Genomic DNA, 18,824 nt, shown 5'->3' with positions numbered 1-18,824 from the left:
TGATTTTTCCATACAAGGGATAAATATTTCAATGTTAAAACAATTAAGGACCTTTTTAATGCTGTTAATTCTCGATAAATATTATGTTTTTTAAAAGAAATAGAACTTGTTCATAAATTTTGATGTATTAACTCTATTGTTTTAAAAATTGGTAGTGCAATTTAATAACTTAGATTGTTAGTGGCTATACCCTTGAGGGGGGTTGATGTAGCGTAAAATTATTGTCCCCCTAAGAGGGTATGTAAGTCCCATATCATTCGAGGTATTTTTCTGCATACCAGGCTTTTAAACGTAGTATATTCGTTATTTTAATCTAAGGCTTAACTGGTACACTGTCGCCACTGACTGAAGGGATGATATAAATCCTGCCGGGGTCCGTGCAGGAAGCAAAAGTACTGTAAGTCCCCATGGTCCCCAGTATGGTGATCTCCCTTCAGTGGCTGACGATTTCTAGCCCATTTTTATATTGTGGTGTTCATTAATGCTTACTGTTTTTAATATTCTCAACTAGTTTTAAATCAAGTCTGTGATATTCTAGTTATTCTACAGTCCATCGTTGACAGTTTTTTATTTAGTCTACATATATGTCTCATAAATGTAACTTCTCGTCACGATATGGCTGAAATATTGCCCATGTGACGTTAAATAATAACTCACTCACTCACTCACAATATATCATACTTATCTGATCCTTTTATACATATATCGATAGTAATGCATGTGGTATGAATTGCAGCAGAGCTGAATATAATTCAAATATTGTTTGCAGCGCTCCCTGGTGGTAGAAAATCCAAGATGGCCGCCAGCATGGCTGAAATCTCTAATGACTTTAATCTATACTCATTAAATATAGATTATCCGGTCAATTCATACAATTTATCACAGTATCGTTTTCAGGATCAATTGCAACATTTCTTTGTATAATTCAAATCTGGTATGCAGCGCCCCCTGGTGATTACGAAAATCCAAGATGGCCTCCAATATGTTTTAGTTTTCAGAAATTGTCTATTTCTACAGCAGATATAGATATCATTTGATATCTTTGGGCTAAGGACAAGGTGATAAATTTTGATATGATGAAACATTTTTAAACGACATTGTATCAATTAATATGTGTTGTGTATGATCTATTCTTGACATATTATTTTATAAATGGTCTACTGAGAAATGTTCTACCTAGTTTATATTAGATCACCACAAAACCACTCATCTGGGAATGGATTCATATCTTAAAAACAGGAATGTATGTGTAAGTATACTCAACAACAAAGGTTCCCGTGACACCAATATTTTAGTGTATTTTTCAAACAAGTTAAGTTTGGTTTTCAATATTGTAGTACATGTTTGGAATCAAGTCACAAAAAACGCAACTGCTACAGAAAAGCATGCATTCCATGCAAAAGTGGACTTTTATGCAAATCACTACCCAAGAATGGGTATAGAAACATGTGCATTAACGGGATTCCATATGCATTGTTTAGCGTCGTGCTGACAACAACCACTCAGAAAAACAACAAAATTAGGCTATTATTCAACATTACGAAATGCCACGCCTGTCCGAAAATGAGCGTCTGCGAGCCATTTGTATGCTTGAAGCAGGAAGGAGTCAACGTGATGCTGCAAGACAATTTAACGTCCACAAAATTACCGTTTGGTGTTTATAGCAACGTTGGCCACAGACGAATGCAGTCAGAGACCATCCTCGGAGTGGCAGGCCACGCGTAACCAATAATCGACAAAACAACTGGATTCGAACAACACACCTACGAAATCGATCCAGCCAGCAACAGTGACTGCAAGAAGCATCTCTGTCCTTCGACGAATATCTTCACAAACCGTACGTCGTCGCCTCAGATGTGCAGGGATTGTCGCCAGAAGACCCGCCAGACGTCCCATTTTGACAGGAAACCACCGTCAAGCACGTCTACGTAGAGTGGTACAGACAGCGTCTACGCTGGCCATCGTTTTCACCTCAGCCACAGCGATTGACGGATTCCTGTGTATCGATGTCGAGGTGAACGTTACGTCAATCATTGTGTCATGGAAGAAGATCGGTTCGGGGGCGGCAGCAAGGGTGGGATTACAGCAAGACAGAGGACCCGTTTTATTAGTGGTAGAGGGAAATCTCAATGGACAGCGCTACCGCGACGAGATCATCGGCCCTGTTGTTGTACCCTTTTCCGCGTCGTCATGGCACAGGCATTACCTTTCGCCCGGCCTCATCTTGCTCGACTTGATCCGGATTTTCTTCAGCAAAACAACATGAATGTCATCCCCTGGCCGGCTCGCTCCCCTGATCTCTCACCAATCGAGCACATGTGGAATGAGATGGATCGGCGCCTTCGACTTCAACCACGTGTTCCACATACACTCCAGGAACTTCGAAACATGCTCCGGCAGATATGGACAGATACCCCAGAGGACTTTATGCGACGCCTGGTTCATTCCATGAGACGAAGATGTGTTGCTTGCATCGCAACCAGAGTGGACACACACGCTATTGATTTGTAAATTGACGTTTTAGCATGTTCATGGTTTTTATGAAATCACGCATTATCTGAAGTCAGTGTGGCAAATTAAACCGCTTGAACACTTACAGGAGTCTTTTATCTGTTGCAAACCGAAATTGTTTCAGATTTGGTAAGAAACATAAAATCTTATTCAATGTCACAGGAACTTTTTTTGTTCAGTATATTATTGACATTATTGCCATGAACCTGTGACATCAACTTACTTACTACTCAAGTAGGACCAGGAATATCGGTTCAATATATGTGTTTACGGTTCTATAAATCAGTTACAGTGAACACTTTCCTTCAAAGTATTACATAGCACTGTACTCAAGACCGACAGTGTAAAGTTTACAAAGGTTTGCAAGACTTCTTACAGGTGTAGTGTTAGTTTTTTAACATTTCTTTGTGCCTGACCAAGTGTTGTCCACTTGGGTATCTATATATTACTGCACGTCCTCTCCCAACCCCTGACTCAAGCACCTGTCCCCATACATGCATTGGTGCTATCTTAGAGCTGCTTCTTTAAGGTGGAATGTCAGGTATCTGAGATCTTCATGAACAGCGATTTTGCCTTTCATTGACCTTCCAAATAAACCAGTGAGAACGACAAACCGCTCAAGAATCTGCATTGTCTTGTCAGAGATATCTACTGATGATGGGAAAGCATTGGTGAATTCATGAAATACTTGACACGTATCCCAAGCAAATGAACCGGTGAAGGCATGAAATAGTGACAATGTCTTTGAATTCCGTGGGCCTCTAGAATGAGTGAGTGAGTGTGTTGGGTTTAACACCGCTTTTAACAGTATTCCAGTTATATCACGGCGTGTCAGCTTAATGTGGGAGGAAAGCCCGAAGTGATGCAGGTCTCAGATGTTTACCACTTCGGTGAAACCCACGAGCACGGTTGTGGTGCTGACAAACCTAGAAACATAATCGGGTCGACATAAAGGCAATTCCAGCAGCACAGATTGCATTTTTCCATCTACTTCCTTCGAGACAGTTTCTGAGAATCCTGAAAGCAACTTTTTCAATATGCAACTCTACCAAACATGATAAGGAACTTCATCATATAGTTCAGGACAGTTCCACTGGATTGTTTTAGCAATTGTGTATAGTGGTTCATCCAAGGCAAACACATGCATCTGACCAGGATTCAAATGCTCAATACCCTTTTTTACCACATTAATTCAATGCTGTATCTAAGCAACAGAGTCGGCACATTCTAGAACATTGGCATACGGGCAATTGGATTTGGAGGATATGTTTGTCTTGTTTTCCCAGTACTTCCTTCATGTGATATGACCCGTTTTATTCATGGTCAGGCTTTGTGTGAACACTATCTACATCCTGGGTGAAAGGTCCTTGTAAATGAGGCACATAATTACCCACATTGTAAAATGTGTCAACAAGATCACGTTTTCTTGTTTAATACCAAGTAAACTGGGATTTGCATTTCTCGGTCTCAGTGGTGTCTTTGTGTTGATGAGCTGATGCACCGACATTTCACGTTTTGAAGACAAGATGTTCTAAGATAGTTTGGATTGCTTGAGGATTGGTCTTTTTTATACCTGGTCCTTCAAATTTCATACTGACTAGAGCTTTCAAAGAGGCAGGTGCATACTGTTCATGGCAGTCAGAAGGAAATGTTCCCCTGAAAGTTTGTTTCAACCTAAAATCACGTCTGCGGATAAGTGTTGCTCGGTTAGTTAGCCTTTATGATTCAGAATCAAAAAGGCATGTTTCAGTGCTGGTCCAATATCAAATTCAAAGTTCAGTTACAGAATTTAAACCAAGTTCATGCAGTCTAACATATTCCCCAGATCTGCCTTACGGAATACAGATCTTGCTTCAAATGATTGAATTGTAGTACCATAAGCTTATACATTCAGTAAAGCATTACTTGGAATTGATTTAAAGCCAGATTTGATTGAAATGATTGCAATGAACAAATGATACTGATATTGTGGACAACATTTGACATGTTTTGAAGATTAAGTCATTTTGGATTTTCTTCGCAACCAGTGTGCGCTGCATATTAGATTTGAATTATATACAACATTGTTGCAATTAATTTTACATAAATGACTAAAATTGAAAAAATAATTATGATATATTGAATATAAATTGACATCAAAAGAGATTTTAACCATTTTGGCGGCCATCTTGGATTTTCTACCATCAGGTGGCAGTGCTGAGGTGGATCCATATCCAAAAATGTTTAGAATGATTCAATGTATAAGTGTGCTAAGTTTGGTGCTTTTAATCCAACGAGCACAATTGTGACTAAAATCCAGCCTTAACCGCCCCACTATTATCCACAGCCCTTTTTTTGTTTTGAGTCGTTGTTGATGGTACATGGAAAACGATTATATTCTTCTCCAACCTGTTTTAAATGTATTTCTGTTATACTTTACTAGTTACTTTATTGTCCTTTGATGAAAGGAATCTATTTGGATATCAATTTAATGTTTGCAAATGCTTTTGATGCAATATGGCTAACATACTGCTGATGTGACTTGACATTTGAACTCACTCTCTATTCACTCTAAACATTTATACCCAACTTAGACACAGTATACTGGCACCGAGTCGACCAGTTCTTGTTTTATCCCCTTAATACCGAGCATCAGGCCTTGTAACAACACGTACACTACAGCGCAAAAGTATGTTACTTTATTTCGCAAAATGTCCACGGGGACTACGCAGAATGTTTGTAGAACTTTTGCGTAGCTACGCGGGGACTACGCAGAATGTTTGAAAAATCTCTGCGTAGCTACGCAAACACTCCGCGCAGCTAATGCGGAGTATCTGAGAAACTATTGGCCCTTTTTGGGGCAGGAGATGTCAGACCGCTATCGATTCCAACGGGGGACGTACGCGTTATTGAAGGTAGCTGATCTTCATCTTGGACTTTTCCCGTGTACCGATAACTGAGATGACTACAATCAGCAAGTGTTCTCTCCACAACATTTTGGCTCAATACCTTGTACGGTTCCGCGTATTGTATTGTATTTTTCTACCTCACACAAATCTGGCTTTATGTTTCTTTATTTTCATGATCAAGTGTATATATTGCTTCTGTGTGTATGAATGCACAGGCAGGATGTTTAGTACATGTTTTATTTATATCTATTTCAATGTGTTTCCATCGTTTTCTCTTTACCCTTTTATTCATGTTTATGTTGCTTAATCATATTGCTCATGTCAGTGTCCTCAAATCTCATGTATCATAAAACACTTTAATGTTTCTCCTTCCTAACGACCATCATCTAATAACAGATGATGCCAAGACCTATCTTATTTGGTTTTATTGTCTATGCGGTCTAAAATTGATTTTAGTATAGTTTTTAAATCTTATTTCTGGTGCATACACGACCGACAGGTGGTATAAGGAATGTAACATCCAGTTGATCGTCCAGTTATCTTACTTTGAGTTATTGTTTTTATCAAATAAATGATAATTTAATATTGAGGTTTGTGCAAATTCAACGCATTTTGTTTTCTACTTACTACATTCATGTCCAGTGTATTATAAAATTCATTCTCATGTACGTGTTTATGTTACGCTACAACTATCCCCTCGTAAGGTTTCAAATTCCCCCCTCTGCGCATGCGCACGGGAGCCTATTTACCCATAAGCCCCGTGTCTCTCCATTCCTCTCCCAAAGCTAGAAGGACAACAACACTCGCTACAAAAATTGCCATACCTTTATTGTGACCAACTGCCGCTTGCACAGACAACCTCCTGCATGTCAGCAAGGTACCTAACACACCGGCAATGGCACCGAAACGCACGTCAAGGAGAACCAGAACAGCTGTTCCTGTCGAAAATGTTTCATCCGCAACAAGTGAAACTTCCGACAACAGTCGCCATGTTGGGTCACAGGTCAGAGCGAGTGCGACAGGCAGAGCCGTCCCTTACGAGACAACAGCTGACCTGAGACAGAGACTGCGCTCCTTAGGTATCACAGTGCCTGCATCGTGAGGAGAAAGAGGATCCTACAACTGTACAAGGAAAATTTTAACGAGAACCACACGGTCAGTGGAGGGGCCAGCGCTGTTCAACATGCCTCCCCCGATTCCTCATTGTCGTCTGTACATGCTGTTCCTTCCTGTGACATTACTCCCCAGTACAGTCATGTAAACAGCGGGAATTCTGACAGCTGAACTAGCATTCCGGCAACAGTGACAACAGCAAGCAACCAGTTATCGTCAGCGAATGTGGAATTGATGGGAGTCATGCGAGAAATGAGGGATATGATGACATCCCTCACCCAACGTCTTTCCCCTGGAGCTCCCAGTGGAGAAAACATTGCCTGGCCTATATCACAGACAAGTCCAACGCAATGTGTTCTGTCAGATTCCGTGCCCCATGTCACCTTTGTTGACGAAAGTACAAGGCGAAAAATTCACCAAGGTAAATATGTAAATTTGGCTTCTCTGTTGTTACCATGCCAAGAATCCGGTGAATATAGACTTGCTGAAGAGACAGGTTCAGGCAAACGTGTTAAAACTTGACCCACGTACCACCAGGAATTGAACTTTGCCGAATTCAGCAGAGCCTTCAAAGTATTCAAGGATATTTCTGTGAAGCTTGGCCAAATAGGAGAGAACAGTTGGAACAACATGAACGTACAGTAGCGCAACTCCACACTTTATATGGAGGATATGTACATTATGAATACCACAAGAGATTCGCATCTCGTGTGGCAGCTCTGGCTGAGAGGGGTACGCACATCACCTAGGGCGTTCCGGACAACAGAATGTATACCACTTGTACTTCTGGCCTTCGCTGTAGGTCATTTGACCTGTGCAGTAGCATCAGCCATGACTCCGCGACATGTCCATCCATGTTGACGAACACTGCGAACAAGTTACCTCCACAAGCACTGCAACCAGCTCCACCGATTCACATGGTCGACAAACAATATGGTACCAGGGACAGGAGGTTTGCAAAAATTTCAATGATAGTGGCTGCATGCGTATTCGCTGCAACTTTCTGCATGTTTGCTCCACTTGTTTCGGGAAGAATCACAACAAATTGGTTTGCAAAAAATCCAACACTAATTCCAATAAGGGACATGGAATCAACAAGTGACAATTTGCTGAGGAATTGACACCACTAAATACCAACATCATACAAGAGGGACTAAGGCGCCGTCCTGATCAGAACTTTGTAACACATACATGTGTGTTGGACTGACTCACGGTTTTCACCCTCTCGTTGCAACAGTTCCCAATTTTACCGGGGAGTGCTAAAACAATCTGAGCGCCCGGAAAGAACCCGATACCGTAACACACCTTGTTCGTCAAGAATTAGATCGGGGCTACATTATTGGACCCTTTTCAGTCCCCCCTTACCATGTATTTCGGGTCAGCCCCCTGGGCATCGCAGAAGGAAAATACAGCCATAAAAAACGACTGATCCTGGACCTTTCAGCCCCACATGACAACGATGACATTATTAGCATTTATGGTATGATAGACAAGGAAATGTGCTCTTTAACCTACGTGACAATCGATGATGCCATACGGGAACTGGCGCGAGTATGTGTAAGGTGGATATAAAAGACGCCTTCAAGCAAATTCCCATTCACCCAGATTATTGGTCACTGTTCGGATTTAGATGGGACAATCAGTATTACTTCTTCAAGCGCCTAGCGTTTGGATGCTGATCTAGCCCTCGTATCTTTGATTGCATATCATAAGCCATTGATTGGATCCTCACAAACAATTACAAGGTCCATTTCGTTTTACACTTGCTGGATGACTTCCTCACCATTGATGAACCAACTACCAAGCTTCTATTACTATGAACACATTAACAGCCACTTTCAACAAGTTGCAAGTTCCTTTGTTCCCACATAAAACCGTTGGACCAGCCTGTAAGATGGAATATTTAGGTATCATTTTAGATTCGAATACCGTGACTGCCCGACTACCCGTGGACAAGTTGGCTAGAATATCGGAGTTAGTGCAAGAGTTCAGTCACAAGAGAAAGTGTACCAAACAACAACTACTGTCTCTGATAGGACAACTGTGCTATGCCTGCAAAGCGGTCGTGCCAGGAAGATCATTTGCGTCTTACCTCATTGATCTACCTAAATCCGTTAAAAAACTGCACAACAGAGTGAACATTTCTGCTGAATGTCGTTCTGATCTGCACATGTGGCATGTGTTTCTCCAGAAGTGGAATGGTGTTTCTTTCTTTCACGACTCTTCCAGGACACAGGCTTCTGACATGGAACTGTATACCGACGCATCTACTTTAGGTTTTGGAGGTTATTTTCAGGGTGCTTGGTTTTCGTCACCTTGGCCACTATTTATGCAAGCCCATTGCCAATACAACAGTCGATCCATGGCGCTACTTGAACTGTATCCCATTGTAGTAGCAGCCGTTTTATGGGGCAAACAGTGGTCAGGAAAAAGAATCTTGTTCTATTGTGACAATGAATCAACAGTAAACATAATCAACAAGGGCAGATTGAAATGCAAAAACATTATACCTCTGATGCGTATGGTTACCTCACTAGCAGCCTCTGACAATTTTGTGATATGTGCCAAACATGTACCATGCGTGTCAAACCATATTGCTGATTCTCTGTCTCGGTTACAGATTGCCAGATTTCGGAAAATTGCTCCACATGCGGCACCACAAGCAACACCATGTCCACAACACTCACAGTTGATATGGGTCTGGCAAGACACCTAGACACCCCATGGGATGCTGCAGTGGGGGCAAGAACCAAGACCACCTATGCTTCTGGCTTTCAGTCATACATTGCCTTTCTCCTGAGATATGGCATGTACTCTACATGCTCAAGCCTTACGTGGGCAGCACAAGGTCTGCCACCAGTTAATTCTGCACTTCTGCAACAATATGTTGCCTTTTGTTTCGGTGAGGCAAAACTACAGTATGTCACTGTCAAATCTTATCTTGCGGGTATTCGGTTTACCTATCTGAAGGCAGGTTTGCATACAGTGTTCGATTCAGTGTCTACTGGTGGTCTAAATCAGCTACGAACCCTACTTCATGGATACAAGAAGCTACAACAACAGGGTGTGCCTAAACGCTTACCCATAACCTACAATGTTTTGAAGAAGATTGTGTGTACACAACGAAATGGGGTGCTCGGACCTCTCAATGATCGTTCCCTCTCCTTGTAATAAGCTAGCGCTAGAGCCCAGGTCACAGCCCCGGTCCGCAGACCACTGTCCGAGCCTCATAGCGGCCCCAGGACAGCACCTCGCTCTCGGTCGTTCCCTCTCCTTGTAATAAGCTAGCACTAGAGCTCAGGTCACAGCCCCGGTCCGCAGACCACCGTCCGAGCCTCATAGCGGCCCCAGGACCCTCGCCTAGCTCTCGGTCGTTCCCTCTCCTTGTAATAAGCTAGCACTAGAGCTCAGGTCGCAGCCCCGGTCTGCAGACCACTGTCCGAGCCTCATAGCGGCTCCAGGAAAGAACCTTGCTCTCGGTCAGCCCTTGTCTGTGATAAGAATCAGTCAGCTCCCAAGTTCGTGCCAAAACCATTATATGTATGTGTTTGTTATCATGTATATTAAATATTTTGCATTCTATCTCATTGCTTGTTGTGTTTGCGCAAAGGGGACTGTATACGACTTAAGTCAGTCTGTTAACTAAATCTTTAAATTTTGAAACTACAGTTGTGACAGGGAGGATTGTATGGTAGCGGTTTCAGAGAGAGTGACGGGCGTAATTCAAACTCCTTCCACACTGACACCGCAAAAAAGTTATTTGTGTACCGATTATATACCTTTTACTGACAAGGTGGGGACAAACGGACGACACTGTCTGTGTCTGCTGCGCTGAACCTTTGATAGCGCCTCCAAACATACATGTAATAGAAAGAACCATTAAACGATGATACCCATCAGGAACGCGGAGAAAAAACAAAATTCGTCCTTGTATATCTAGGCACCAATTTAACCTACATAAACTGTTTTGTGTCTTTGTACCTAATATATCCACAATTAACGAAACTATGTTATATATATATATGCCCCCACGGCAACACCTGCATAACTGTTTATTCACGCGTGGTGTGGCAGATTGTAATTGAACGAGAGCAGGTATTTTAGACTCACCTGTAAATTAGGACCGAGACTTTCTCTTAGGCGAGTGACATTGCGTATTCAAGAGTAAATTGAGAGTTTACTGTAGGTATTAGTCAATCCGCATATAGGGAGAGACAGTGACAATGAATTGCCATTACTAACATCATGTACGTGTATTCATGAACAAATTAAAAAATCGTTAACAGAATTAAAAACTACATACAATATCTACTCTTAAGGATCTCACTTACGGATTAGACATTATACAACGTAATAATGAGAATATGGAAATTATCATAAGAAGGCTGACTGTTGTTTTTTCTGAACTGTTCCCAGTTTCAAATGAAAAGTGGTTATGCATTTAAACGTTGCATTCGTGTCCCAATATTCATTCAATTTGCCATCAATCGGCGGAATATCACGTCACTAATTTTCGAGCATCCCCGCACTAAAATATTGCCGATGTACATGGTATATAATTTCAATGAAAATTTCTACATTACTAAACTCAAAACCCTAGTATACTTGTTGTTGGAGTTTGTTATCACCAGAGGCTGTGTCTCGGTTACATATGATAATATACAACTTCTTCATCACAATGAACATGGATGGAAGTCAAATGTTCACATAAGGGAGGTGATGGTATCTGACTCACAAAACAAGTTCAATGGCTTATGCCAACTCGAAATAAAAATGGGGGGATTGCGAAAGTTTAGATTTTTCACGAGATTGTTATAACTACATATACGAGTATATCGTGTATACCAAATACGTAATACCAAACGTCAGAACAATAAAACCTGATTATTTATTATCATAACTAACAATATTATACACATATTTAACTGTACTCAGTATACAGTTACTTTTGCTTGAGAGTTGTACACATGATCATGTACATTGTGTTGCCACGGTGCCACATTTGCAACACACTGTAATGATCATTTTAAACATAATATGGATATACACCAGTTATAAATAGTCCAGCAATATATCGACAAGATACGTATACATGTAGATGCACCAGAGTGCAGGGGCGCGTTGCATGCCACCAATCGCTTAGAGAAAGCAACTTACTCGCTCATCCCGGAGTCTGCAACAGTTTGAAGCGCTTGCGCACTCTTCCAAAATGGCGGCGCAACCACCGCTTGGTTGACTTGACGTAATGAAGAACGTAATAGAAGAGGCTCGGTGACGAGCTGGTTAAATTTATGGCTACTTTGAAGATGTGGATCCGACCGAGGATGATGGGGTGTCAGCTGCTGTAGCTCATTTCCTCGTTGATCCAGTCAAGAATTTCTTCTTCCGCTGTCAAAGTCAGCCGCCATTTTGGTTTGACAACGAAGCGACTTCAGCCAGCGATTGTTTCGCTTGCAAGTGGCGTAAAGTTAGCGCACTGTTGTAAGGCGAATCGCTGTACATCGCTTGCAAGCGATTGGCGCTTATAACGAACTACGATTATAACAAACTAAAGTTAGTGGTCCCTTTGAGCTCGTTATAACCGTAGTTTGGATGCACTGACGACAACTGATGTACATTACACGTTAATAACTAACTAAAACAAGATGATTACTATATATTAGCTGTCTTACTGACCGTCTGTCTGATTGTAATAGGGCGATCAGGTAGCCTAGTGGTTAAAGCGTTCGCTCGTCTCGCCGAAGACCCGGGTTCGATTACCGACATGGGTACAATGTGTGAAGCCCATTTCTGGTCTCCCCTGTCGTGATATTGCTGGACTATTACTAAAAGCGGCGTAAAATCAAACTCACTCACTCACTCCCTGATTGTAATAACCAGTACAATACGTGTAAAACGTGATTGTACAAGTTCTACTGTTATACCACAATGACACTTAGCATATGTTACACATAGAAAAATCCATATGTTATAGTTGGTTTTAATTTAAATAGCATGGGAATCGAAGTATATGTGTCTAATGCTAATGCGAATATAATGATTAGTTTTGTAAGAATACAGGTAATACATGTTATGCACTTCCTGTTGTTATCAACATTAACAGTGTGTCCATTCTAATCAGGACGTCCCTCCATACAAGTACATTGTATGTATTTTTTAACGAAGTAGATGTACATGTACATACATCAACAAAGATCCGGGGTTGAATAGGTCTTCAGCAACCCATACTTGCCGTTAAAGGCGACTATGCTTGTCGTAAGAGGCGACTAACGGGATCGGGTGACCAGGCTCGCTGACTCGGTTGATGCATGTCTTAATCCCAATTGCGAGGATCGATGCTCATGATGTCAATCACCAGATTGTCTGGTCCAGACTCGATTATTCACAGACCGCCGTCATATAGCAGGAATATTGCGGCGTTAAACAACAAACAGCATTTTTGTAGCAGGAATATCTTACAAACTGGCATAACATGTATTTATCCAACCTTACATGTACCTGCAATTCATTCACAGTGTAACATCAGAGTATACATTGTATGTATGGATACAATTGCCATGGCCAGCCACGCGTTGACGGCGTAATAGTCCCATTAAACTCCAAATTAGTGCCATAAAGCAATACAAAATTATCGCAGAAATCAGCGAATTATTTGCAAATGATTCGTACATTATTCGCGACTTATTCTCAAATCATTCGCCTATAATTTACAACTTATCCGCGGATTATTCGCAATTTTACTTATTATATCTTTTAGCGTCTTCTGATATGGGCTTTAACGTCGCGTCCAAGATTTTTGCACTTATATAACTCTCTCCCGCGTGTGTGCGTGTGTGCGTGTGTGAGTGTGTGCGTGTGTGCGTGTACGAGCTCAGGCAATTTTGGTTTATAGTGCTAACCCACTGACATACCATGCCGTAGTTATCATGCATACCCCACTATTTTAACCTCTTTTGGTATGACGTGGCCAGGAATAGGCTAGACCTTCCACTCCCCGGAAAAACGCCCAAGCCACTAGACCACGGAGGCGGTCACGCGTTATGCAGTCAGAAAGTTGACAACAATATATTCCATCTTATGAATATGCTTTGGTTACATGTATTATGATCATGTACACCCAACCTTAAGCCACCCAGATTTTTGTAGTCATGAATATTGATATCTTCTTAAAATGAATTACTGTATAGCCTGTATCCCTCTTAATGCATGCTTAGTGTACACTGGAGCATGATGTCTTTAATTCTGAACTTTGAACTTCTAAACTCTGTCAGGTCACAAGATAAGAGGAACATGTTATTTTACAAAAAGACAATATTATATTCATCATGTATTTTTATAGTGATCTTTAACATCATTGGGTCAGACTGAAAGTAACTGCGGCCAAAAGTGTTATTACTTCTTGTGTGAAATATCGATTTTACATGTTTAGATTAATACAGTATTTCATCACCCAAAAATGTCCATCTGCTTAAAGACTTTAATATTTTAAAGTGAAATGTTAACAAAATTACTCGTATTGGTACACTATTATTTGAAACAGTTTGATGAGATTTTCATTATCTTAAAATCGAATTCTTGAATACAATACCAAGTGTTTAATGACATCAGTAATCAAATATCTGAACTTATAAATTATTTTCAGATATCCAAATTCATGGTGATTTAATGATACTTAATATCAAACTGGGATTTTAGAAATATCCTGTCGTGGCAAATTTTACCCTTTCGACCTTGTGTTGCAGTAACTTAGATTGATCTGTTTAAACATAAACCTGTTTTGTCTACATCTATCAATCACTACAGTGCATGTCCTCGGGGTAAACATGTACATATCTGCCCTCGGGCTTCACGCGTACCTGTGACGCCATCTGTACTGTCAACAGATAACAATCTGCGGCATGTTTTGATAGTTAATGTTCAGATTTTATGTCTCTGAAGCACAGCAACAAAAGATAACTTTATATAAATACATGCTTAAAATTCAGGCCAAGAACAATGTGAAAAGACAGCGGTTTTTTAAAAAAATGAAGAGGCTAGAAGAGTTGAACAGCTGCACTATTTTAGTTTGGGTACATTCGTATTTAACCCAATCCATGCAAGCTTCAAAACACATTCCACAATGATAATGATGATAATAATAATTAAAGCGACAAAAGCCTTTTCATATCCAATAGAAATCTCTGCGTATTACCATTCATTATTTATATTTTATAAATAAAAGGCCATAATTCTTATGAAAATAAAAGGACAGAACCCTTCCATAAGCATTATCATAAGTCCATTGTACGCTTCCGACTATATCATGAGCATGTGTTTATTAAATCCCTATCAAATAGTGATGATACCAGGTGTTCGCGAAAAGGTGAGCGTATCCCGCTCGCCACAAACACATGCAGGGGCAATTCAAATGTTCACAATGGTCACCGTTAACTGCGTTTATACAACACTCGTTAATGTTCGAATTGAGAACTTTAAACAGGTATGTACCGAATGAAACCTTTTATGCGTAGCAGTTATGTTAGTATTTGAACTAAACATTCGAGTGCATTGTCAGTATGTTGGTCATATTTAAATGCAGCTCACCCCACATTAAGACAAAATGGGAACGATTACAATCCAGTAACAGATAAAAGTTGAATCGTCACACATACTATCAGTCACCGGATTACCAGGCAATGTTTTCAATTCCACATTGATATGGTTGTACTGTTGGTGAGTGAGTGAGTATGGTTTTACGCCGCTTTTAGCAATATTCCAGCAATCTCAGGGCGGGGGACACCAGAAATGGGCTTCACATATTGTACCCATGTCGGGAATCGAACCCGGGTCTTCGGAGTGACGAGCGAACGCTTTAACCACTAGGCTACCCGACCGCCCTTGTACTGTTGGTGGTCGGACAACATTAATGCATATGTAATGTAAATGTAAACTTTTGATAAACTTGAAATGATAGCTTGTTGTGATGTAAAGAAAACACATATACAGTAAACTATGGTTATAACGAACTCAAATAGACTACTAATTTAGTTCGTTATAACCGTAGTTCGTTATAAGCATATATACAGCATAACTACAGCAAATATCCGTCAGTTCGTTATAAGCGTGTTCGTTTTAACCGTAGTCTACTGTAACAGAAATTACGTTCAAGTAGAGTTTTAAGAGGTTGATTTATAAATGTGTATTTCATGGAAACGAACTAGAATCGAAAATATGTCAACAGCCACAGCAAACAGTTACAGTATCACAACATTCAACATTGCAGGATGGTCTCCTTGGGGATACAACGTATGGTTTAGAATGAACACAACTTGCAACATTACAACACAACTAATATGCTTCAATACACAATCATAGTATTCTAGTTTTAATATTAATATTTTGATTTGATAAGTAGTTTCAGAGAAAAGGCATCTTATACAATAGAGTGAAAGAGTGAGTATGGTTTTACGCCGCATTTGGCAATAATCCAGCAATACCATGGCAGGGGACACCAGAAATGGGCTTCACACATTTTTCCCATGTGGGGATTCGAACCCAGATTATAGGCGTGAAGAGCGAATGCTTTAACCACTAGGCTACCCCACTTCCCTTATAGGTTAGAAGCAGTGTGCTGGGTGTGGTGGAGGTTTGGGATGGGGGTAACCGCATCCTTCTATGTGTTTCCCAATAACTTCAAACATTTTCAAGAGTAACAAAGGTCACAGAATATACTTGTTTATTACCTACGGTGGCAAACATATCGGGGTTCACAAAATCATATGTGTCCTGGGGTCATATCACGTCAAGAGACAACAGTGTATTGTTGCCTTCATCCGGACGGCATTGGTGACGTCATTCGAATATTATTGTGACGTGAGATCGGAATGACGTCACACTAGAAACGACGTCATAGCAAAAGATTATTGAGCCATTCAACATCTACCCACAAGGTGATACGCATCATTGTTAATCTATGCCAAACGATTTCTAAAGGCTTGAATGCCAATTTATGCCTAGATGCAAGTAGTTTAACGGCATTTATGGGTGTAAGGAAAGGCTTTATTTCTAATGTTTCAAATAGAAGTTTGCATAACCTTTGCTTTTATTTGAAATGTTATATTCTTTGATGCAAACGAGTCATATCTGTACTGATTTCAAACATCTGATCATAATACACACTCATGAATTGGCTAAGACCCTGAAAGGATAAATATTCATAAAACACCATTTTTAGTAATAATAATAATAATAATAATAATAATAATAATAATATCCAGGCCAACAAACCTGATCTTGTCCTTTTTGATAATGCAGTGAAATCCCTTTTTCTGTCTCTTTTGACATATGTGATTGACAAGATTGAGAAAAAACATGCCAAATATGCAGACCTCGCTTTCGAAATGTCAAGCTTGCATCCCAAGTACCAAGTTGTCCGACTCCCCATTGTTCTCGGTGCCTTAGGTTTGGTACCTCCCAATCTGTTGACTGACATCGGGAGAGTACCCGGGTTTGCCACCAGGAATACAGCCCTGGGTAGAAGGCTGCAGTGTTGGGGAGCCTTCACATTCTCCGAAAAGTTCTAGGTGGGTTTGACTCGGCAGCGCCTCCTGGAAGAAGTCTCATTCGCTGTCTGGGCTGAGTGTAGAGGGGGCTATCTAAATCCCATCTTTGCCCTCATTATCATGCTGGATGGTTTCACCAGTGTGGTAAACGTCCAAGACTTGTACCAATTCAGGAGTTTCTTATCCACGGATATACTAAAATGGAACGTGCTAAACATTCCAAATTCGAAAAGAAATTTGGTTCTGTACCGAAAAGAAACTTTTCGATCTGTTAATGAAATATCAATCCAAATTGTCACTATTCATACATTTGTATATGTTATATTTTCTCTATCCGCCCTCGATTATGATCCAAGGTCGGTCAGTCCCACACCCACACTTGTGAGACAAGCCCGAGTTGTAGACGTATATTGCCTGCTCACGCTTGGCTGTCTGCCCACATCATGGTATCATTGGAAAAGTCTTCAAGTGGCTTTAAAACCAACCCTCCTACACACTCTTTCCGATGTTCAGTAGAGTTTTAAAGAAATGCAATCTGTCTTTCACTCTTGGGATAATAGAAGAGCTATATTGAAGTAAGGAGGTATCCTCTGTATATGGCCCTACGGCTTGAGGGTCGTAGTCCTTTCTGTAATGATGCATTAAACCATCTTTTGGTTCTACCACAAGAGTTAACCATCCTGGTTGCAACCTTTCTGCTGCATGTGTCTGTAGCAAGTCAACACTTTCAGGAATCACTAACAGTTTAGAACGGTAGAATGGGGGATTCACAGATGACCTATTTGTGTGTAAAAATACACCCATTCTATATTTCAAAGCATCATATTTTGAATGAAATTCTGATGTTGTGTCATGTCCATTTAGAAAGAAAAATGCATTCTGAAACATGAGGGCTCCGTACGATTTTGATGGTTTTAGAGTTGGCATAGACAAAAGTTTATCAGCTAATGCATATACCGTGGTTTCGGATTTTGGAACAACGACCTCATCAATGTCTGCCAGGAGAACGTATTTGGCCACCCCAAACTGAGAGAAGACACAGTCATGGATACTCGCCATCTGACCCCAGTAGTGGATCTGGTCTGGGGGAAAGGGAAGCTTCCAGTTCCTCATCTCCACAATGCCTTCTCTCTCATAGTGCAGCAGGACTTTGTTGACATCTTCTGGTATGCTGTAGTTGTAGAAGATAAACTTGTCTGTCCCGAAGTATCTGCTGGTCTCTAGGGCTGTGACAAGTGTGTTGACGTCAGTGAAGTTCCCATGCACTGCAGGGTAACAGCGCGTCAGTCGGTTATAGGGGGGTCCAGGATAGTTGACAGGGAGGACGTTGAGAGGGGAGGACATCCGGGCAGTGAGGACAGAAATGAACTCTGGGTAGCTATTGGGAGGTACTGGGCAGTGAACGAATCCACATCCATACCTTAAACACAAGAAGCATGTATTATTTCACAATCACGAGCCTCTGTTCTGCATCCATTTACATCTATGTATCTGGTCTTTATATAAGTTAACTGTGTCATTATGTTTAACATTAATTTAATCTTCAGATTGTTAATGATAAATAAATCTTTCTGAAAAAGTTAACTTGTTTGAAAAATGAATTACCCAAATACCTTATCGTAAATTGACAATCCCACTCGAGATTGTTCAGTATGTTTGTAGCCGCACCTATGATCTATGACCTTCTTACTTGAATCAGTTATCTATCAACTGATAAACAGAACATGTCAATAAGCAGGTGTAAATAAAAGCCACAAATCCCCCTCCATAT

General features: G+C 40.7%; 1 protein-coding gene and 1 pseudogene across 1 annotated transcript; one reads left to right on the top strand and one right to left on the bottom strand.

Annotated features, from left to right (window-relative positions):
- The first annotated feature begins 6,294 nt into the window (after positions 1–6,294).
- On the top strand, positions 6,295–9,480 carry LOC139470728 (uncharacterized; annotated as a pseudogene).
- An 8,062-nt stretch (positions 9,481–17,542) lies between these two features.
- Positions 17,543–18,397, bottom strand: LOC139471002 (uncharacterized). The gene has a single exon (XM_071253309.1). It carries the CDS (start codon positions 18,395–18,397, stop codon positions 17,543–17,545), a length of 855 nt encoding a protein of 284 aa, XP_071109410.1.
- Between the last annotated feature and the right edge of the window lie 427 nt (positions 18,398–18,824).

Source organism: Haliotis cracherodii, unplaced genomic scaffold (genome assembly GCF_022045235.1).
Source record: "Haliotis cracherodii isolate W230 unplaced genomic scaffold, xgHalCrac1.p SCAF_21, whole genome shotgun sequence".
NCBI lineage: Eukaryota > Metazoa > Mollusca > Gastropoda > Lepetellida > Haliotidae > Haliotis > Haliotis cracherodii.
The sequence above is the reverse complement of the archived record's forward strand: the minus strand, read 5'-3'. Positions and strand labels throughout refer to the sequence as shown.